General features: G+C 35.8%; 2 protein-coding genes across 9 annotated transcripts; both read left to right on the plus strand.

Annotated features, from left to right (window-relative positions):
• The first annotated feature begins 1,184 nt into the window (after positions 1-1,184).
• LOC149709049 (uncharacterized) lies at positions 1,185-12,080 on the plus strand. 6 transcript variants are annotated; one of them, XM_089864493.1, is made up of 7 exons: positions 1,185-1,202; positions 6,144-6,319; positions 7,702-7,735; positions 8,468-8,758; positions 9,143-9,993; positions 10,544-10,951; positions 11,615-12,080. In XM_089864493.1, exons 5-7 carry the CDS (start codon positions 9,581-9,583, stop codon positions 12,051-12,053), a joined length of 1,260 nt encoding a protein of 419 aa, XP_089720619.1. In that variant the 5' UTR covers positions 1,185-1,202; positions 6,144-6,319; positions 7,702-7,735; positions 8,468-8,758; positions 9,143-9,580; the 3' UTR covers positions 12,054-12,080. The 6 variants fall into 6 exon arrangements, 5 of the variants coding, with proteins under 5 accessions (XP_089720619.1, XP_089720621.1, XP_089720618.1 ...); XR_016381276.1 differs by lacking the exon at positions 1,185-1,202 and adding exons at positions 4,617-4,631; positions 4,707-5,505 and having other exon boundaries at positions 10,544-12,080; XM_089864492.1 differs by lacking the exon at positions 1,185-1,202 and adding an exon at positions 5,489-5,505.
• Positions 12,081-12,106: 26 nt separating this feature from the next.
• LOC149709050 (glutamate receptor-like) lies at positions 12,107-20,379 on the plus strand. 3 transcript variants are annotated; one of them, XM_089864501.1, is made up of 8 exons: positions 12,107-13,527; positions 13,595-13,657; positions 13,724-13,824; positions 13,884-13,974; positions 17,861-18,025; positions 18,173-18,299; positions 18,367-19,397; positions 19,643-20,379. In XM_089864501.1, the coding sequence occupies exons 2-7, from the start codon at positions 13,613-13,615 to the stop codon at positions 18,609-18,611; spliced, it is 774 nt and encodes a 257-aa protein (XP_089720627.1). In that variant the 5' UTR covers positions 12,107-13,527; positions 13,595-13,612; the 3' UTR covers positions 18,612-19,397; positions 19,643-20,379. The 3 variants fall into 3 exon arrangements, with proteins under 3 accessions (XP_089720627.1, XP_089720626.1, XP_089720628.1); XM_089864500.1 differs by having other exon boundaries at positions 12,108-13,657; positions 18,367-19,043; positions 19,135-19,397; XM_089864502.1 differs by having other exon boundaries at positions 12,108-13,657; positions 19,461-20,379.
• The last annotated feature ends 2,651 nt before the right edge of the window (positions 20,380-23,030 follow it).

Consider the following 23,030-nt stretch of genomic DNA (forward strand, 5'->3'; position numbering starts at 1 on the left):
TATAGATCAAAGTATAGAAATATCCACAAGGATATGATACGTGTTTGGTATTTAGCCTATAATTTCTCAATACAATTTTAGCCACTTCGAAATTTTTACATCGAAAGCAATCACAAACGTCTGAAACTATCTTCGACGTTCATGTTAATACGTGCCATAATAAATGAGCAAAATAATTTTGAAACTTGGTCTTCTTCTGCACAATTATAGTCCAAAAATATTTCAGTAAAGGTGGTCATCACACAGTATTTATTTAAAAAGTGACATCTTGAAAATAGCTATATAAGTTTCCCTTTACATGCCGCACTGACCACGCTTTAAAGTATGATCAACTCCTTTGTTGTTTTGCTCTTGATATAAGTCATTAACGAAATGCCATTAAGAAATAAAGCATTTACTTTGTTTCCATTAGATATAAGATTCGGAATATGGATTCTTCTCTTTGCTAGCAAAGTCTGATATCTTTTATTTAAATGACTAAAGGAAATGTCCGTACCTCAATCGATCTAATTAAAGGAAAGGGCGGCTCCGTTGATGCCCCTTATAAATGGTTTTTCTGCTACACAGTGGCTAAGCTTGCTAAAGGCTAGCTAAGCCAAAGGCAGGAACCAATGGGAACGAAGTAGCCTTAATCTGTTTTGTCCTATTTCCTGTTTCATGAATTTAACCATCCCATAAGGTGTCAACAAACATTCCCATTTCATACATGTGTGTCCACAGACAATTTGGTGTTTAGTGTCTCTGTATGTTGGTAACTCTTTCTGGTTCTCAGTCTCTAAACACAACCAGATAAAGCCGGGTAGCTTAGCTTGCGCATTATAATGCTAAGTTCAATTTTACCAGGAGCAGATGACAAAGGAGTCTCGGACGCCAGCTTCCATAATGTAGAGGGCAATGGGATCCGCTGGATACCAACGATTACAGCTGTTTGAATAAAGTAATTATATTGTGTATATTTATGTCGCGATCGGGTAAGACGAAACTCAGTAGCCACCGTTAGTCCGTTATTACAAAAAAAAAATCCCAGCAGACTTTCGTGCCAGATATAATCCACCAAAAGCATCGTCTGCTATAATGTCTGATAGCGCCTCTATGGCAACGATGCCGCTTCAGCTGTGACGTACGCGGGTCCCATTGCCCTCTATATTGTGGAAGCTAGCGTCCGAGACTCCTTTGTTATCTGCTCCTGATTTTACTAAGAGGTATGTTTCATTATTCAAAAATGGGTCACCGTTACTGTGCATATATATTCAACAAATGAGATCGTGTTTACCCCGGCCAGAACATTAATGATCTATTTAAGTATCTTTATCACTATCTTGATTAGAATTTGGTTAAAACTGTAAGAAAACTTCATTAAAGCTCCAATATATGCATTTTCTCATTTGCTTCCAGATAATTCCAATGTTATTCAAACCATTACCATGCATATATATTCTACAAATGAGATAGTTCACTGGGGAGAAATATATTGATCATTTTAAGTGACGAAATGTCGCACGCTATGGTTTGTAAACCTATTATGGATTTCGCGTAACCTTTTCAGCACTGTCAAGGGCGGAACTTTCAACTTAGAAGTGTGCCTAAGCTGGTAATGTAAAAGTAGTTCGAAGTCCAATAGCACAAGAGCCTCCAGTTAACGTTTCTTTTAAAAACGTGATGGATACTTCAAGGTTATTTATTAAAAATCTTTAAAATTTGCAAATATTAAAAGTTTTTAATAAATAACCATGAAGTACCCGTCTCGTTTCAAAAACATTTTCACATGTAGTCCCACTATGGTCAACAAATTCATTTATATGATAATTTTTCTTTCATTTGTACCAAGTCATCATGGTTATTGAGAGGAATTGTTCATAATGTCCACCTTTGGCATTAATACACCCATGTGCCCGTCTTTCGAACGATTCTTGCACTTGTTAAAAGGTGCCTGGTGTGTTACGGTTTGTTTCACACCTTAAAATTCTTCTCCTTCGCAAGTCGTCCACATCACGGACATATCTGATGTACACCCGAATGAAAAGTACTTCAAAGCACTTTATATTATCAGCTTGGGCACGCTTCTACCTTTAAAAGTACACTTCTCTAGATAAGGGCTCATTAACGTTCTTAGATTGGAGACTATTGAAATTGTCTAAACAAGATGGGCACTCTGACATGTCATACTCTACATGTGTACCAATATCCTTGTTTTAGTGGCCCGTACCTCTGAAAGTAAATGTTTTAGACCTCATGTTCTTTGTCACTTTTCACTATGGCAGACTTATCAGAAACATCTGAACAATGCCAGGAATTACGTTACGCTTTCTGCTTTCTCAGTAAAGTGGTTTGGGTTGGGACGTTTATTACCCAACACTCAATCAGGCTTTGGGGGACAAGTACTTTCTTCTTCATTTCTTTCAAGGTGCATTTTCATGCTCGCTAGTAGCGGGCAAATCCGGCGTAAGCTTTCAAATTTCGCGGGCATTTTTGACAGCTAGATTATTTGGATTTCCGCTTCCGCTATACGCGTTTTTTATTTTCATGCTTGCTCATTTGTTACCAGATGACGCCATGTCTGTGCGGGGAGGCCAAAACTATATTTTAGAATCGCTCTGAATGGCTGAAATAAGTCACGTGGTGTTGAGCTTTAGCGGATTTGAAAAGCTAAAGCGGGAAATATCTGTTTCGATTTGATCGGCGCGGAGAGAGAAAATCCGCTTAAAGGAAAAGTTCAGGGTACCTAACATTAGACCTTAAATTAACGGCCTCGTTTAGAAGATATCGAAATGATTGATAAGAGAAATTATACTTTCCCTAATTACGATTAAAATCCAATTAATTGACCCAAAAATTGAAGAGAGCAGCCGCGCCATTTTTTAAAGTCACGTGAAAAACTCGCACACACGCCGTTATTGGCCAAATGGCTAGCGAATCGGAAAGTTAGATTTCTCTACTGCAGACGACGATATTTATTGATATATCAAAGGTTGACTTTCAGCATAGCCCAGTCGATCACGCGCATCACGACGCAAGCTGCTCGCGCTATAGAAGCCCGTTCAATCGGCCAAAAAGTGCAACTTTTGGATTCTTGGCGAGAATTTCGAAGTCAGCGAAAATTAACATGAAGTTCTATGGGAGGAGGTAGGTTTTTTGGCCAGATCCTCTGTCCTATTGATCGAAATGACCTAAAATTTGATTGAGTTGTGTGTTTTGACGTGTTGTATTATTCTAAAAAGGATTCAAGCTTCTAGAGTGGATAGGTATTTTCATAGGCAAAATGATGGGTTCAGTGCTGAATATGTCTTCAGATCTACCGGTCCAAATGTCCTGAAATTTTAATGAGAGGTGTGAACCAATCTTTTCTATTATATTATGAAGGATTCAAGCTTTTAGAGTGGATAATTATTTTAATAAAGATTTATTTCTAATGTCATAATTTTAAACTAAGTACTTAATGCACAATATCTTTGGATATAATGGCCCAAATGTCCCGCAAATTTAATTAGAGGTGTGTTAAAATCGTAATGCACAATATCTTTGGATATAATGGCCCAAATGTCCCGCAAATTTAATTAGAGGTGTGTTAAAATCGATTATATTAAATTTAAAAAATTAATATCCTATATCACAATTGTAAATTAAGTACTTAGAACCTTTTTCCACGATAAAAAAAAACCAGCCTCATTCTACTTGTCCAAAACTTGCATTTTTGGGGAGAAATAGATTATAAAACCTTGACCTCTTGAAATAATTTTTTATGATTTGTAAACATGCAGAGGGGCAGATGTCGGGAAAACCCTTGTCGATTTTTAAATGTTATCCTTACTTTTTGGGCGGGGCATTTAAAAGATTATTCGATTAAAATATAAACTCTATCGTCAAAATAAGAAAAGTTGACAAATGCTAAACCAAGGCTTCAAAACTAAGATCAAGCACCAGAGAAGAAGCTTCAGAATGTCATCGAACAAGCAGAGGATCGCTGAGAGGAAGCTTTTTCTTCTTCGACCTCCTTGACAATTAATTATAATTTAAAACTATCTCTCCACTAAATCTTTGTTTTTTACCAACAGCAACTGGTATTATGATATTTTTCACCAACCCTTTTCAGTTAGTTTCTTAATCATGATTTTTCTATGCTTAATTCTTTGTTTTTGTAAAATATGTGATATTTGCAATGAATACATTTTTGAACTAAAATTGCGTTTACATAATAAAGTGCTTTTGGCAGAAACACGGGTTCTTCTGAACTTCCCCAAAATAGGTGTGTTTTAGGCTTTAGGACCTATAATTTTGTTTAATTATAAGATTTTTAGCGTAATGTTTAAGCAATAAGTTTAAACTTGGAAAGGGAGTGAAAGTTAAATTATTTTAACACACTTCTTATTAAATATTCGGGACATTTGGGCCAGTAGATCCAACGATATTGTCCATTAAGTACTTAATTTACAATTATGACATTGGAAATTCATTTTTATTGAAATAATTATCCCCTCTAAAAGCTTGAATCGTTTTAAATATAATAGAAACGATTGTAACACACCTCTCATTAAAATTTCAGGACATTTGGATCAGTAGATCTGAAGATATATTCAGTCTTAGCACTGAACCCATCATTTTGGCTATGAAAATAATTTTTTTTTAAAAAAAAGGTACCCATTCTAGAAGCTTGAATTCTTATTAGAATAATAAAGCACGTCAAAACACACAACCCATTCAAATTTCAGGTCATTTCGATCAATAGGACAGAGGATCTGGCCAAAAAACCTACCTCCTCCCATAGAACCTAATGTTAATTTTCGCTGACTTCGAAATTCTCGCCAAGAATCCAAAAGTTGCACTTTTTGGCCGATTGAACGGGCTTCTATAGCGCGAGCAGCTTGCGTCGTGATGCGCGTGATCGACTGGGCTATGCTGAAAGTCAACCTTTAATATATCAATAAATATCGTCGTCTGCAGTAGAGAAATCTAACTTTCCGATTCGCTAGCCATTTGGCCAATAACGGCGTGTGTGCGAGTTTTTCACGTGACTTTACAAAAATGGCGCGGCTGCTCTTTTCAATTTTTGGGTCAATTAATTGGATTTTAATCGTAATTAGGGAAAGTATAATTTTTTTTATCAATCATTTCGATATCTTCTAAACGAGGCCGTTAATTTAAGGTCTAATGTTAGGTACCCTGAACTTTTCCTTTAAGCTTTTAACTTTCAGCGGAATATTTCTGCTTTCGCGAGCATGAAAACGACTCAAGCGTGTAGCGAAAGCGGATTTTTAGTGTGTTTTGCCCGCTACTAGCGAGCATGAAAATGCACCTTTAACCCAGCAGTTTATCATCGTATTTTCTAAAACTTTCCACAGCTTTCTCCTGCACCCAACAAAATAAAAACATTTATGATTCAGATTATAATTAGTCATCTAAATGAACTATATAGGCCCTAGCACTTATAAGTCGGATGTGTTCTTTGGATCCAAGCATACAATCTCATTCAGAACGGGACGTGACAATGCATAAATAAAGTTTAACAAGGTCAGTAAGTATTTCGAATCACGACAATGAAGCGTGGCGTTGCACGCTTTCCAAAAGTTCAGTTGTAGGCCTACGAGATTTCAAGCAATTACTAAAATTAATAGCGGAGTTTGATTTCGACATTTTTAAATACTTGAAAATGTGAAATTTTAGCATATTAGATTATTTAAATATTTGAAAATCTAAAATATTTCAAAGACTAGAAATAAAATTTGTACTTCCATTCATGATGATTTCATAACTGTGTCGTTTTCTGTTGGTAAATATCCGTAGTATCTAATTATTGTTGAATCTTTGAGCGTGTCGCGTGAAACTCGATGATGTCATAACATTGCATCTTTTCTTAAAAATGTTACCAAAGATTTTGAAACCCAAATTTTAAAACTGATATTTCTCAAAGCGTATTACATGTTAAAATCAAAGGTCTAATTTTTATATTCTAATTAAAAAAAATTTATTAAAATTTTAATAATCAATTTACTTCCCTTACAATTTGCTCTAGGTTTTTATAGAAAAATATTACAAATGTCCTACCTCTCGTTTGTAAAAAACTAGGAAATGCATCATCATAAAAGAATTACAGACGCAGTTCAAACCTTACCCGATTCTTAATCTTATCATTTTGGCTTTTGTTACAGAGCAATTTAAAAAAAACCACGCATTTGTTTTCTGTCGCAGTTTTGTCGTTAGACAGTTAAACCGTATAATGGCTAATTTGAGAATCTTATATTCTGTAACGACTTTAATTGTTGTGATTTATCTGTCCGATGCTACATTATTTAAACCTCACGAAAGTTTGAGAAATTACAGCAAGGTAGGTAATAATTTAACTGTGGAAAGGTTGTTGTTGTTATATACATAGTGCTTTAAAAATGCCAATTTGCTGTAAGGGTTCGATAGATCGGTCCTAATTTGAAATAATCCAGCTAAAAACCCACTGGATTGTTAAGTTTTTCAAACCAGAAAACCCATCACTCAAATCTTCAATTTCTGAATTTAAATGCTATAATATTATTTTTTAAAAATAGGTTTAACATATTTGTTGTTCCAACTTCAAGAATTATTTCCCAATAATTTTCAATATTTTTTACGAAACATATTAAAGGCCGACTTCCATCGAAAAGAGTTCTAGCGAACGGAAAACCGAGCACCGAGACTAACAATGGAGCGACCGTGCCGATTTTCGAATCCCCGCTTTGGTAAAAGATGGAAGGGTTCTAGCTAACTGAAAGCCGTGCAATGTGGTTCTAGCGAAATGAAGATACACAATAGAGAATTTCCTTCAGGGGAAAGCAAAAATTCGAGAGGAAATAAATATAAAAGGATTTCTATGGTTCATTTTCAGTTCGCTAGAACCACATTGCACGGCTTTCAGTTAGCGAGAACCCTTGCATCTTTTACCCCAGCGGGATTCGAAAATCGGCACGGTCGCTTCATTGTTAGTCTCTATGCTTGGTTTACAGTTCGCTAGAACCCTTTTCGCAGGAAGTCGGCCTTTAAGATTTTTTACTAAGCAGTTTTTAATGCTACAATTAACAAAACTGCTAAATGAAAAAATCCCAAAAAAATCTAAAACCCATTAAAACATTTTTTAAATCAAATCCGGGTTCCTCGAAACCTGTGATAGATCGAAGTAACAAAAATGTATATAAACACATTTTGAGCTAGAAATTTTCAATGTAATGTCTCAAGAACGTTTAGGGTTTGACGAGTAAATAGTTTAACACTGTTAGGTTATGAGCATTAGTTTTCATTTTGATCAATTTTAGATCGAACAAATGAGATATTTCGATCAGTAGCCACTTCATAACAGGAAAACGTCATTTCTGGGCGATTGATAATTCGAATTAACTGACTTGGAAATGTTTTCATGGTCGTTAAATTCAAATAATGCATTGAATTCTGTCACAGTTTCCCAGTGTAATAGCAGCAATAGAGTGAATAGTAGATTAGATTTCTGAATCTGTAAATATTACTCTATGAACTATTTCACCCTTCATGACGTCCACCATAAGGTATGAAATTTCACGGTCAACTTGTAAAGTTCGTGTTTTTGGAGTTGCCTGTTGTCAAAATCTACGTAGATTGTCATAATTATTGGGAAAAATTTCGATTTCTCCATGTTTGAAAATCTTCGTCAGAAAATAGCAGTGCTGCCAGCCCTATAGAAATAAATGCATTTTTTTCTATTTTCAGAGAGCTGCATTGTATGCTCAAAATAATATTTCAGGTAAATTAATGGTTTTTTTACATATCCGCTAAAGTGTGAATCAGTAATTTACCATATATTACCGATCTTTATCATACCGTAATTTTACAATGGCCATTTCCGGTAAATTACCAAACCGTATCCAAATTTTGACGCTCAGACTCAGAAACGTTTCTGAGAAAAACTAATGGTATTAAGCTATATTAGTTTTAGCCCTTCTTAGAGCAATAGAAATTGACCTATTGCACTTTTTTCCTCAATGACCCATAGTATGCGCTATTTAAAGCACCACCTAAACTAGGTATAAATTGCTCAAAACCTCAAAGTGGTTTAATAGACCATACACACGTGAAGAAACAAATTTCAGTAAATTACAAACAGAACCGTAATTTTCCCAACTTTTTAATCGGTAGTATAAACGGTTAATTATTGTTTTGGAAATATATGGTAATATCACATCTCTATAAATGACCAATAAATGTTATCAGCATTTTGGAATGTCATAAAACTTAGCTCTAAATGATGGAACGCACTGTGGGTTTCGGTATAAGACTCAGGCAAAGGCGTAATTTCATTTATGTGACAACATAAAGCTCCTTATTGGCTGACATATTAAAATGGAAGTTAAAGATAAATATGCAGGAGTCTAGGCTCCACCCGATGTGCGTTCCCCTCTATGCAACGTTTGAGCGAAGATGGAAAGTCATAGGCACTACAATCTAAACATTCCTGATGATTTCTTTTCTGAAATAGCCCCATCTGAATGCCAGAATGTGAAATACAAAATTCAAGAGAAGTCCATTGATTTCACTTGGTCAGCTCCAAAATATACGAATGGTTCACTTACGGGCTATCAAATCGACTATCAATTAAGAGAAAATAAAAATTGGTCACCCAAAAAAATCGTACCTTTACCAAATTCAACTCTATGGTATTCCGTAAACAAAAATAAAACAACAAATGGTTGGAAAATTGAACTTCGAGCCTATAATCAATTGCCGAATGGAACTAACCTTTACAGTAAACCGTTCGTTCTTATAAATGGTAAGGTTTTGGGAGATTTAATCTTTGGATCTTATTAGAGCTCATATAGACGGGGTGAAATAGTTTGGTGTTTGACCACCTTGTTCTCTTAAGAAAAAGCACCCAAGGTGAATACAACAAAGACGTTAGATATGACCACAAAAAAAATCACTTTGGTGCAGGACTAGTAACTTTGCAGCTATATCTAACGTCGGGCTGATATGTCTTACCCTACAAGTGTGGCCATTTACTTGTTAGTGGCCAATGTTTTAGACCCCATGTTCCTTGAAACATTTCACTCAGTCTGACCCAATGAACACACACTTTAATTTATGGCATATTTATCAACAACAACCTGTGTTAATTAATACTAAAAAATTCAATTTCAACATTTTTTTCTTATAGGTGCTGGAGGAATTTTCCTATCTACAATGTTCCCAAGTATTTTGGCATTCTGGGCTGTTTTATATCTAAATCAAAATTAATTCCAAAACTAATATTGTTTAATCAACAATTTTCGATTACTGGTTTCATAACGCTTAAATAATTAATTATATAACAAAATTAAGTTCGTGAGAATTGATTTTATCACAAATTACAAAGCCATTAAGATAAGAATGGGTCCATAGTGTGTTGATCATTTATATACTTTAGATGTAATGTAGTGGCCAAGGGTTTGATAGCTTTATTTTACTATTAACAAGGTACGACCAAGTAGTAAGTGCTCGATTAGCAAATTAAACAATTATCGGTTTCAGTATACTATTTCTTATCAGTAACCATATGGCTCCTTGGGTGAATTATAAATCGGTGTCATTTCAAAAAATGAAACAGTAAAGCTGCATGTGTACATTTATAATAATGTCTCTTAATAAGTCTTTGAAATATATTAATTTCTTGATTAAAACCGGTAATCAAAGTTTAAACTCGAACGAGTGTAAATTTTTCAAACATTATTCTTCAATTTCCAACACCAGTTACGCGAATTGGACAGAGAAGTTTCTTTGGGATAGTCTGTACAACTTTCGATTGGTCCCATTTGAAATTAACGTCGTTGTGGCAGTATTAGGTTTGACTTTGAGCACATTTAACGTCTTGGTGTATACGCGCAAGTCTATGATGAATTCCATCAATATTTTACTGTCAGCTCTAGAATTTTCAAATATAGTCTTTTTTCTGACCATCACGCCTGACGTAGTAACCTATTTCTGGCCCGGAGACTACTACTTTCACTTGCCTTGGAAATATTTTACACGGTAAAACATTTTCGTTTCAATGAAGCTTGAAGGAGAGAGGGATGGAGTGGAAACCCCAATAACATTGCCTCTGTACCGCCACCTACGGCACCGAAATCCTCCCAGCATCCTCTGCGTTTCGGTAGGGTCGTACAGTACGGAATCGTAAAGGCGCCCCCCTCTGGCTTAAAAATAGAAGCTAGTTCTCATACAAATACAATGGCGCTACCCGGCAACACTTATCAATCGCCCACCGAAGGGTAGGGGCGTGCGCGAGGTACACTGGGAGAGTTTCGGTGCCACAGGTCACCCATCACCATTACCACTCCATCTTACCTCATTTCTCATGATTGGTGTGTATTACGGACCAACTCATTAAATTTATGTAAGGATCTGAAGGACAGTGCTTTTTTATTTAAAGGATCTTCCGTAAAACACACTTATCGTTAGCCCTGTGGCCAAAACGCCATAGAACAGTTTTCGACTGAAAATCTTCTATAGAACCAACTGTCCATCAGTCCTACCACCACCACTATTGGAACACAAAATAGAACGTATGCTTTTTTCACAGGTCCGTAAGATACATGGATATCGCCTCGACAACATCCTCCAATATGCTAGCGGTTTGCGTTGGTGTCTGGCGATGTGTAGCGATTGGTTTCTCCTTGAAAGCGAAAAGGTGGTTGACAAAGAGAATGGCAATCAAGTCAATTATCGTTGTATATCTAATTGGACTTACGGCTCCCATACCCAACGCGTTGATCGTCAGTAAAGAACTATGTTGGAAACGTATTGGGCTATCTGAGAAACCCGGAGGAACACTCGGGTTCAATCTCACCCTGATTTTCTACGAGAACGAGAGAGGACCGGTACAAGCACGACTCATATTTATTGACCACGCCGTGTTCGTCTTGTTAGCGGGACTACCAACACTGCTTATGGCAATTGCTACGTGTTTCTTAATATGTCATCTGTTAAGGTACCTTAATTTCTTAGTAAACTCTTAAGCAACCCTTTAAAGTGTGAGTCAATCAGTAGTTTTTAGATTATTACGTAAGCGGAAGATGTGTTTGCCCGAGTTTTATATTCACTACGACAGTCGGGAGTCGGGAGTGTGTCGCACTACTGTAAGCTGAGCCTATGGGCGACAATGATTGAAGGCCTATCTGGGTACCCACACGTCCGCTATCTCAAATCCATTATCCGTCACAGTTTGTTCAAAAATTGACTACTTCTCCGATTATTGACTGAATAAACCTCTGATTTATCGCGTTATCTTTGTCGAGGACCCCTATAGATATGTGCAGACAAGTGTTGCCAGTCCAATTCATCCGCTAGCTACAACAGACTAAAAATCTTGTTCTATTCGATTCAGATCATTCTCTTCGAAACCTGAGATGCACTTACTGGCATCCGTGTAGCACAATTAAAGTTATGAAAAGGGGGAAAGAAATTTCTTATCTATGGGGACGCAATTTACACTAAAACAAAATAAATATTCTTAACTTTAGCTGAATATACTGATCTAGTGATCTACAGTATATTGCAAGACGGCCATTCCCATAGGCTACTATCTTTGAATTTCAGTTATCACCAAAATTATTATAGGTGTTCTTCATTCATATTTTCTTAAATGTTTCAGAGCTTCAAGGGATCTGAGAACCTCCCGACAGACCTCTTTGTTCGTTACCAATCCCACAGATGATCTACAACTACGAGACCGTCGGGATTTTAAGCTGACCGTTATGTTACTGGTGATTTTAGTGCTCTTTATGAGCACATACCTCCCTTACATCGTCTGCTACAGTCAACGACTGGCCAATTTCGACAAATATCAAAAACAGAGTCGTATGATCGAAGAGAAAACTCTGTGCAATTCCGTTACTCTCGATGGTTTTTATCAATTATTTGGGAATGCCGTTTCATTTTTCATCTATTACTACATGAGTGAAAAATTTAGAGTTACTTTTCATGGCCTGTTCCGGTTTAGGAAACGGCAAACAAATGAAGCCACCGGAAGAGGCGAATCAACGAGACCCTCTTCCTTTCGTCTACATGTAACAGAATGTACCCATTTATAATTAATAAAGACATTATTTAATATTAAATTTCTCGCCATGTCATAAACCTTTTAATATTGGTGACGATATTAACGCAATATCTTTTATTATCTTTAAAAATCATTACTAAACGTATAACACTAACTATCCTTATCAATGATATTTAGGCATATTTCAAACAGATATCAATCTATTTATAGTAAAAGAAAATTGATATCATAAGATTTAACAGTACTTGGTCTAAAAGCAAAATTAATATAATTAGTAACACTTAATTTAGAAACACTTATTGCAGAATAAACATTTCGAGAACTATGACAGCTGTTTAAGAGACGGCAGCTTATTCTACAAACATTTTGTGTTTAAAATCAATACTTAAGACGATTTGAAGTGTTTTCATTTTCTCTATTGACACAACCATCGCATGACTGAAATTTAATAACGCTTTTGTGGGTCAGCCATCCAAAATACATTTTGGTCACGGCGTTAAACTTCACATTTCTAATCATGGAATAAAAAATTCAATTTGGAGCTGTCTTGTATAGTGACTGAGAAAAACTCGTTCGCTTCTTTTCGCTTCAATATTGATTAAAATAAAATTGATTTTTATGAAATAGTTAAAGTGAAGTAAGTTACGAATTTCTTTCTAACGTTGAGCATATCAGTATTGCCATATTTTTCGCCATTTTTAAAGCCTTCTACATGCATTGCAAGCATCAAAGATTCAGCGGTTCCAACTACGCTTGCATAGTACTGAAAACTGTTAGTTAAAAGATAGAAACCGAATTTTCCTATTCATTATGAGCTCCTATTATTATAAGAGTCCATTTTGAGTATAACTGTAACTTTGCATCTAATCTAATTACATCGCGCATGAAGGTAGCGTTGCTAGAAAAAATTATCCTTGAAAATTTGAGTTGTAGATTCACTTCAGAAACCAAATGTTCTGAAATTTATTTCGTAATGACTATTTTTTTTTCGTAACTCTGTTTATTTGTGTTTTGCTATAAATATTTATTCGGACATGGATGAAGAGAATAAGAGTTCAGTTTTTAATTTAATTTTTTACTCGGTGCTTGAGCAACGTTAAACAAGTGTCACCAGAGGTGTTACGAAAGAAACGATTGCTTTTCAGTTGTAAGCGAATTTAAATCATGGAGGGGAGACTCATTCTTGAAAGGGGGGAAGGTAAAAAACCGAGGCAAATACTACATCGATACTCAAGCCGTTGGAAAAGGCGACCGTCTCGTGAAGGTTGTTGGAAACGAGGGATATTCAAAATTATTAACAAGCTCAAGAGGCTAGAGCAAGGAGGCTTGAACGCATGTGCGAGAATTTACGCTCTCTTGACGTGAGGGGTAGCGGTAGCCATGTTAATCGGAGGGAACTGCAAAGAACCGTTTTAGGAATGGGAGACTACATGTGCTTCGTCTGATTTCAAGTGTATAAAATAGTTCCGAATAACTGTATCGAGAGGAAATCTTTACCAAAACGTGTAGACCTTAATTTTTATCGGATTTCACTTTCACTAAATTCAATTTAACCAAATATTTGAATTTCAGCCCCAAGGTAATATTCAAATGGATTTTAATCGTAACTGGTCTCTTGCTGTTGCCGTTGTGGAGGTAAGTCTTTCCGCTCAAACATTGGAAGTGAAAATATAAATATTGTTTTCCTTACGTGTTTCGTAGCATCCTTCATTTCGGTTCATAAGCGACGGCAAAAATGAATTGCATTACGGAGGCAGTGATTTCGAAATACTGAAGGTTTTAGCAACAAAGATGAAATTCGAGTAATGAACTCCATTGTTTTGCCGATTGGTTTTGGAATTTTAAGCTGTTTTGTCCGCAGTTACACGATCTTCACACCAATGGATAAAAGTTGGGGAGTTTGCGATGATCATGGAAAATGCGATGGACTTGTAGGAATGGTTGCCCGAAATGTACGGGTAACTTAATGTTGTAATTGCAAATTGCCGCAACACAGATTTCTAAGCGCGGTTCCAAAAAGTCCCTTTTTCTCACGGGCACAGTTTATCAGAATTTATATTGTGAATAAACCTACTGGCTGTGGTCCAAGGCTCAATTACATGTAGTCACCTAAACACCCTTTCACACTATCCAACTTATTGACTCAAGTAGATGAGTAAGACCAGAAGTAAGATGAGACTATAGTCTGTCAAACGAAAGAAGAGCCCTGAGAAATTTGTCCAAATTGGTGTCGCCACCATCGACCCCATAGTACTTTATCAACTTGTTTTGTTTTGTCAATAGTCGTCTGTAATATAGTCTGCTATAAACAGATAGGCTTAATCGCAATAGAACCAATAAATTTTGCTATATATATTTAATATGTTTATGTTTCGTGATTTTTTACGATCATCGAGTATTAAAGAATAAAAAAAATAAACGACAAGACACCAGTTTTATCTTTGTTGAACTAGCATTGCAATATATTTTAATGGCTTAAGTTAAAGTACTTGTCCATAAGTCTAAGTAGTAAGTAGTTCAGCATCAAAGCGTCTTCAGTCCACATCTTCATCAGAGTCTTCGCTGTCTTCTTGCATATAAATTTTAAGAGGTTCAATTGTGGTTTCGATGATGGAATCTTTTTCCCAATACTCATGCATTATATTCTCGACGTGAACTTTATGAAATAATAAAGCGTCACAAGTCCAGACCAGAACCCTGAAGTACGAAATTGACGAGGTTGCTAAAAGTAGAGGTCACACGGTAGTGAGGATTCCACCGTACCATTGCCAGTTTAACCCGATTGAACTAATATGGGCACAAGTGAAGAACGACGTTGCGAAGCAGAATTCTGGTTTCAAACGCTCGACGGTCAAAGATGCAACATTGAGGGCCATTGAACGTGTGACACCAGAGAATTGGCGTAAGGCAATAGAGCACGTCGAGAATATAATTCATGAGTATTGGGAAAAAGATCCCATCATCGAAACCACAATTGAATCTCTTAAAATTAATATGCAAGAAGACAGCGAAGACTCTGATGAAAACGTGGACTGAAGACGCTTTGATGCTGAACTACTTATGGACAAGTACTTTAACTTATGTCATTAAAATATATTGCAAAGCTAGTTCAACAAAGATAAAACTGGTGTCTTGTCGTTAATTTTGATTTTTATTCTTTAATACTCGATGATCCTAAAAAATCATGAAACATAAACATATTAAATATATATAGCAAAATTTATTGGTTCTATTGCGATTAAGCCTATCTGTTTATAGCAGACTATATTACAGACGACTATTGACAAAACAAAACAAGTTGATAAAGTACTATGGGGTCGATGGTGGCGACACCAATTTGGACAAATTTCTCAGGGCTCTTCTTTCGTTTGACAGACTATAGAAGTAAAGAGCTCTAGCATTGGTAGTAGATCCTGGCACTAGTGAAAAAATTTGAGGATTTTATGCCGCTTCCCACGCGCCTATAAAAATGGATGCGAGAGAACAATTGGTCGAGTTCGAAAAACATTTCCTACCCCCTTCCCAGTAGCGCCGCCAGGATTATTTCTCGCGTAGGCACAGCATGATCTAGAGGCCCCCTCCCTTTTGTTTTGAAAATTTTTCATGCATAATTTTGGAATATTTTTCAGGATTTTTACGAATATCTCCAGATTTAAGGATTAGATTTCAGTATTTCCTTTTTTTGTGAGATTGTTAAGAGTACGGAGTTTTTGGCAACCGTGTCCTAGCGACCCTTCTTATAAATTTAGTCAAAGAATGAAGTTCTTCTTCTCGAAGCTTTTCCGAATTATGGACTACTAAGATAAGATAGTCTCTTATTTAGTTAGATTGATCTCGGTTAATTAAAAGTATGGCCAGGTCTGATAACCTTTCCTCCCCCATTGTAGTACGTAATCGTGTTCCAATTCTATTCAGGGAACTGAAACTTCTTTCTTAAACTGTATTGGCTTCGGGAATACACAAAACAACAATATAATATTTTACAAGATCCCGAAAACAATCTTTCATTGGCAATAAATACTCGTAACTGGAAGCTCTCACATGAGCGATTCCCGTATGAGTGGATTTCATAATAGCGGTCCTCATAACAGCAGTTCAATAAATAGCGGTTTCCCGAAATGGCAGTTTATCCGTTTCAACAATTACCGATACAGCGGTTCTCGTAAACGCAGCGTACCGTTACAGCAGTTCTTTAAAGAGCAGTAAAACAGATATGCGAAAAACGATAGTTGTTTATTATGGTGTAAGCTTAGCTGGCCCAGCTGGGTTAAATGAACTCAAATAGAACAAGTTTAGATATGGATAATTTGGTTAGGTTAAAGTTGATTATTTCAACTAAACAGTATTAAACCAGGTTAGGTTGGGTTTTTACGTTTTGTTTCGTTTGGTTAGACTTAGGTTAGTTATATTTTGGAAATAGTGTAACAATGTTACGCCTTTTCCAAAGCATTGTTGTTTATCTTCATTGACTTACTTCCCTAATAATAATATGCCTTTTCCAAAAAATTACTGTTTACTGTTTACAATTATCTACTTTCGACATAAAATAAGCTTTCTCGAATTATTTTTCTATCCTGGTATGAGAAATGTAAACTGATACAGCTTGAAGAATAGTACAATATTTAAATGTACTTCAAAAAAATTCAAAAACACGATCGGTTAGTAGGTCACATTACTGATTAAATTATGGCAGAAAAACGTAGTTTTTGAAACCAACGAATATAACTGTATTGTTAAGAAATGCTCGAAACTCAGCACAACCACCGCTATTTCTAAAACAGCAGTTTTGAACAACGCCGCTGTTTTTTGGAATTGCGGTTGGTATTTCGAGAACTGCTCCACCGGTAACTGCTCATACAAGGTACACCCAAAAAAAAGTTACTCTCGTATAATCTTGGGTGTTCTTGATACTAGTTTAGAGTTGGAAAATTTTATTCCTCTCCGCGACGCATGCCGCCTACCGTTTTTAGGTAGGAAGGGGAATTTCCGACTAGTGTCCTTTCTAGTTTCTATGCAAGAGAGGTGTAACCTGGGGGTAAAGGTCAACACTTTAGCAGGGGATCTTGTTCTTTAGAATATAAAGAAAACGGGTTTTGAAAATGCTCTCTTGTACATTACAAAAGCACAGTGTAGCGAAAATGTCAAACAGGTCTGTGATGTGGTGTTAGATTTTTAAAGAGAGAAATATAAACTATAAAATTTTATTTGAAGGCCTCTATAGGCAGGTTTTTAAAAATTTGGAGGCCCTCCAAGTAGGCCAAAATTTTCCAACGTAGGCACGTGCCTACCCGTGTCTACTGCTGGCGGCGCTACTGCCCCTTCCCCTCAACCTAAAGCGGCGGAACACAGACGCGGGTGCTTGAACCTCGTTGAACCTAGTTCGGCCATCTCACGTTTTGGAGGGAAAATTCAGAAACCGCTACCAGAGGGCCAACCGTTGGTGTGTTATCAAGAATATTCACTTCCACCAAGTGAAAAATTTGGTTAGCTCGGTGCTTCTAGTCTCATCTTACTTCTGGTAAGACGAATGGATCACCGATCAGTTTTCATCCTTTATCATTAGCATCTAATTTGGAGTTTACTCAACACGAGTACAGTTACGTTACCCCAAAAGAAAAATAATTTGAAAGAGAAACTTACTAATATTTTACAAGTGGGAAAACGGAAAACTCCGTTTAAAGGCTGATAAATTTATATCAAACCTTCCCGCATGGACAATCGATCATCAGTTGGTTTGAAGGTGTTGATCATTATGAACAATTTTATTCACAAGCTACAACATGATCGCCTTGATATTTGTAATTTTCAAGAGCGTATGATGATTTTCCCATTTTCCAGGAATGTGATCTTGGTATATCAACATTGTCTGTTACGCCATCTCGTGCTCGATACGTGGACTTCTGTTATCCTTACAATTTGGAAGAAGTGACTTTTATCACCAAAGAACCAGAATATAATAAAATGGCTAACGTCTATTTTATTCTCGACCCTTTAAGCGTCCATGTGAGTTGAAATAAGCAGCAATTGCAACTCATCCTTTGTTTCATCGTTGCTTAGTGGCGCCAAATAATTCATTGTTAGAGCTAAACGATGCCAATCTAATTAAATGGCGGAGAAGTAATCCTGTCGTAATGAAAACATTTCTGACAGGTTTGGATAGCTTTCGTTGGATTTTTTGTATTTTCCTACTTTTTCTCTAAATTATTGAGGAGATTCAAATTGTTGGACCCAAAAGTTCTTCATTTGAAGACTATTCTGGAAATAACTCTCCGGCAAGGTAATTCTAACACGGTTTATATCTACATTTCTTCATGAATTTGATTTTAATGAAAATTCTCTTTCAGATATTTCTTATAATAAGATTGGCAAGTCGAATCTAACCTCATTGGTGTTAATTTTTATCATTATCATATGTGGCGTTATTGCCAAACTCTACGAATCCATGATTACTTCGACGACCAGCATCGCTCCAGTCTCAAAGCCAATAGACACCCTTCAAGACATGTTGAACGCCGTCTTATATGGAAATTATGTGGTGACTGCACCACAAGGAACGCTTGAGCTAACATTCTTGAAGGCAAGGTTTTAATAAAAAAAAAGCTAATAAAATGAAAAAGAAAAGCTAAGAACACAAAACTGAATTCGCGACCTACTGTCAATTAGCTTTATAACTTCTGTTTCTTTTTTGAGTTTCATATTTTTGAAACCCTCTTAGGCACCGTCTCAGTTCACACTCGAGTATGCTTCAATTCAAAGTTAGAAAATAGCGTAAAATCATTTCATGAAAAATTACACAATAACTAGTCTGATTTCAGGTTTTTTAACCATAATGCTATAGGTCACCCACTTAGATTAATCGGTGCGCACGTTGTATCTTTGTACGAATGCATAGCTGTACTCTGTGCACTGGAAATCTTAGCCTATATCATTTTAAAATTTAAACCTATAGCTTCTTGCTTGCTGATAGATACCATGGTCACACCTGAGGTCACACTCAAATGAGATGGCGAGCTGAGAAAAGGTTAAATTTTGACCTAAGTATCATAAACCCTTCATTTCTATTGGCACAAGAGGATAAATGTTCATCAATAAAAAGGTTTTCTCTTCTTTAGTCAGCAAGTACTGAGATAGTTAAGCAGCTTTGCGATTCTATGTATACTGGATTTCAACCTATTGAGACAATTGAGATGTTTTTCGAGCGAAGTAAAAAGGAGAAATTAGCACTCGTCGTTTACAGAGATGACGTTGGAAAACTTATTTCTCACAACAACATATCTTCCGAAGTCATTCATTTTGGAATCGATAATATGTACATTTCTTTACTGTCGATTGCTGTTGGCAAAGGTTTCCATGCAAAACCTCTTTTAAATAAGTGGTACGATTCTTATAGCATAAGCCTTTTATGTAACGAAGCTAAAAGCCAAAAATAATTTTGCAGACTTCACCTATTGCAACTAATCACGTAGTTGATTTTGAAAACCTATTCGCGACTGCTTTTGCGCTTCAAGTAACGCGGACTTGTTACCTAAAAGGCTGTTGTTAAAACTATATTTGACTTGTTTTGATCCATTTTGGTCGTCCTAGTCAAAATGAACTAATGTAATTTTCACATCGTTATAGGTTAGGGTTATTAATTTCTTCTGGTCATGTGGCTAAATGGAACCTTGACGACATGAAAGTTCGTGATAAAACAAGCAAAGGTCAAGAAGAGGCGAATTACTTGGGATTCGACGATTATAAACTTGTCTTCTGGACAGTATTAGGCGGATGGATACTTGGAATCATGGTGGTCTTGCTGGAAAACGTTTTTCATACATTTGAATTGCGTTACAAGAAGTTTAGGCGTATTTCAAACAGTTACCGATGAACGGAATAATAAGGATCTTTGGGGATCCCCAAAAGTTTACACCTAACTTTTCTTATCTTCACTTTAAAGCACGAGTTCGACAAAATATATGTGGATTCAAAATTTGGCATAATAACACTAAATCTAGAGGCAATTATACAGAATTAAACGTTGCGTGATTTCTGACAACTTGCTCACATACGCCAGCACATTTTACATAAAAAACAAACCTAGTTGCATGTAATAGCAATGAAGTAAAGTCGTTGTTACTAGATGTGCTTGTACATGAGTTACCTGAAATGCCAATTTTATGTAATTTAAAGTAAAATCTGATACTTCATCCAAATATTTTTCACCATATATCTATGCTTTGTTTTCAAATGCATTGTTGATGTTAGTCTATCTCTCCTCATAAAGTTCGCCAAGATACGTTGAGAAAATGGTTACACAATGTTTCCTAATAGCTGTATCTATTCCTGTTTGAGGCAATAAAAATTTCCTTCTATTTTAAAGACGAAATTTCTTGGATAATTATTAAAACTCAAATTAAAATTGATGGTGTCAAACTTGGCCTCGGATTCTCATATACGAGCACCATACAGCGACGTTTAAAAATTAACATGACTCTGGAATGGTAATGACCGCGATTAGTGTCAAAATGTCTGAGTGATTACATTTTTCGGCTATCATATTCTTGTAAACATATATATACATATAAAAAAATAATGTATCACTTAAAATTACGTTTGACCTCAAAGTTTCAAACACATCCGTCTTCAAAAGGATCATAAACCTAAGATGTACGCAACAAGGAAAAATCATGACGACCTTAAAAGAATTTAACACTTTCACTTCGCGTCAAGCTGTGAAACTTTTAAACTTTCATTTGACATTAAGACACTGTAATAGAAGAGTCAGGCTTTGGATTTTTTACTTCTTAGGATCATGGAATTCATCTTTGGGTTTTCAAGATTAATATTAGGAGTTGCAGTATGTGCCGTTATAGTTTTATTTTTCAACTACAAATTGAAATTGAGGCGATTGAACCATATTCCAAGCTTACCGGGTGTTTTTCCATTGGGTCATTTAATTTATACGAAATTTTACAGTCGGAAAGATGGGATACCAATGCTTGCTTGTAAGTAAAGATTTTAAGTTATTTTATCATTGGTTACTTTTGGGATTTTGAAATAGCAATTACAGCAGAGTTGTTGTTGTTACTTCAACTTCGAGTTCAGGATTTTTAAATTAGGCCAAAAATTTAATATACAGGGTGTTTCTAATAAGTTTGGTATAAATTAGTGGGTGTTCTTTGGGCGATTTGAGTAGAAAATGTTCCATGATATTTTGCCGTCCTGGCCCCCGTTTTCAAGTTATGAATGGAGTATTTTACGGATGACCCCTTAAATTTAATTAAGAAACTCAAAGACAATGCTAATTTAATTAAGGGGTCATTCCTAAACAGTGGCCTGGACGGCAAAATGTAATAGAACAATTTCGACTCAAAAGCGCTCAAAGAGCATCCCCCTTAATTATTTAAAACTTATCAGAAATGCCCTGCATTTCGCCAGAAAATGCTCTATGAAACCCATAGGTTAGCCAAAGTTAGGTGAAGTTAGGTTAAGATAAAGATATATTTGTTTACGTCAGGTTACTTTAATTTAATATATAATATATTTAATGTATAATATGTGTGTATAAAATATATAATAATATATATAATAATATCTATATAAAATATTTAATAATATATATGAAGTTTATAATAATATATAATATTAATATATTATATATCACAAGATAAGTGAATGTAAACTGTAATGCTTATATTTTTCCGCAGATATATTGGAGTTAATAACAGGAATGGAGAAACTTAACGGAAAAGACGGTATCTTTCTTCTTCGAATTGGACTAGAAACCAGTGTAGTTGTTTCATCTGCTGAAAAGGCCAAGGTTTCGTTAAACTAAATTAATGCTATATTTTACGCATTGCTCGACTCTTTTTGACTGAAAGTTTCCATTGAAAAAGCAATTTTCAATGTTAATTTTGGGATAAAACTAGAAGCTTAAAGACTGAAATAAAACATTTCACTCATTTCAGATTATTTTGTCAAATCGAAAGGAATTATGCAAGTCTAGCTCATATTATTTAGCGAAGAGGGTTGTAGGTGAAGGATTAATAACAAATGAGTATGAACGAAGACTTTTATACCAAATTGAAAACAAACAGAATTGTATCCCATTACACTATATGCAGTACAGGGGTTAATTACAATAGCTTTACCTATAATTTCTTTCAAACATATTTAGCGGAGATGATTACTGGAAACACAATCGCAAAATCATCAACCCTACTTTCCATACAAGAATGCTGGAAAGATTTCAAGTAATTATGTACAATCAATCTTCGGTTCTTGAAGGAAGACTCTCAAGAATTGAAGATGGAATGGAAATTCACATAATTAGGTACATGACGCTGTGTACCTTTGATATAATCATGGGTAAGATATAAATTAATTTTAAATCATAAGTGACTTAACAATGGTATTATTTACAGAATCGGCTACTGGAACTCCAGTCAATGCTCAGAAACTTCCAGACCTTGAAATTTTAGAATCAATGGAGATGTAAGTGTCCAAAACGTTTTCTTCTAAATAATGAACAGCTAAACTCAAACAGAGTAGCGTATTGAAACCGGTTCAAACATGACAAGAAAAAGGCCGGGTAAAAGTTCTGCCACTTTTTCGATGACTTAAAGCAAGTCTCGGCTGTGCTTAGTTTAAAAAAATGCCACTAGATGCTCCCACAATCGAGGGGTGGAGCTGACTGGCACTCCAAGGCGATGGCAAACAATACATACCTTGCTTTTCCTGTGTGTCTGGTTAAAATAAGACATATTCTTAAAGGAACTCCAAAGAAGGCAGCGGAGTGTGGATAAAACGTTTTAGAAATACGTCAAAGGCGCATGACCGTGAAGAGGAGTGGTTCATAAACTTAGTTCGTTTTATTTTGAAAACAAGTACTTCAGAGAATTGCCGCTGCTATCTCGCGAAACGAAGGACTTTAGATCCTAGCTGCACTTGGTTCCTGTGACGCATTTGAAATATTTTTACCCACCCACCGCTGCCTTCGTGAACTATGACGCACGACCAACTGGAACTA

The sequence above is a fragment of the Phalangium opilio genome, unplaced genomic scaffold (assembly GCF_054372755.1).
Source record: "Phalangium opilio isolate 3A_F unplaced genomic scaffold, DU_Popi_V2 ptg000013l_1, whole genome shotgun sequence".
Classification (NCBI taxonomy): domain Eukaryota; kingdom Metazoa; phylum Arthropoda; class Arachnida; order Opiliones; family Phalangiidae; genus Phalangium; species Phalangium opilio.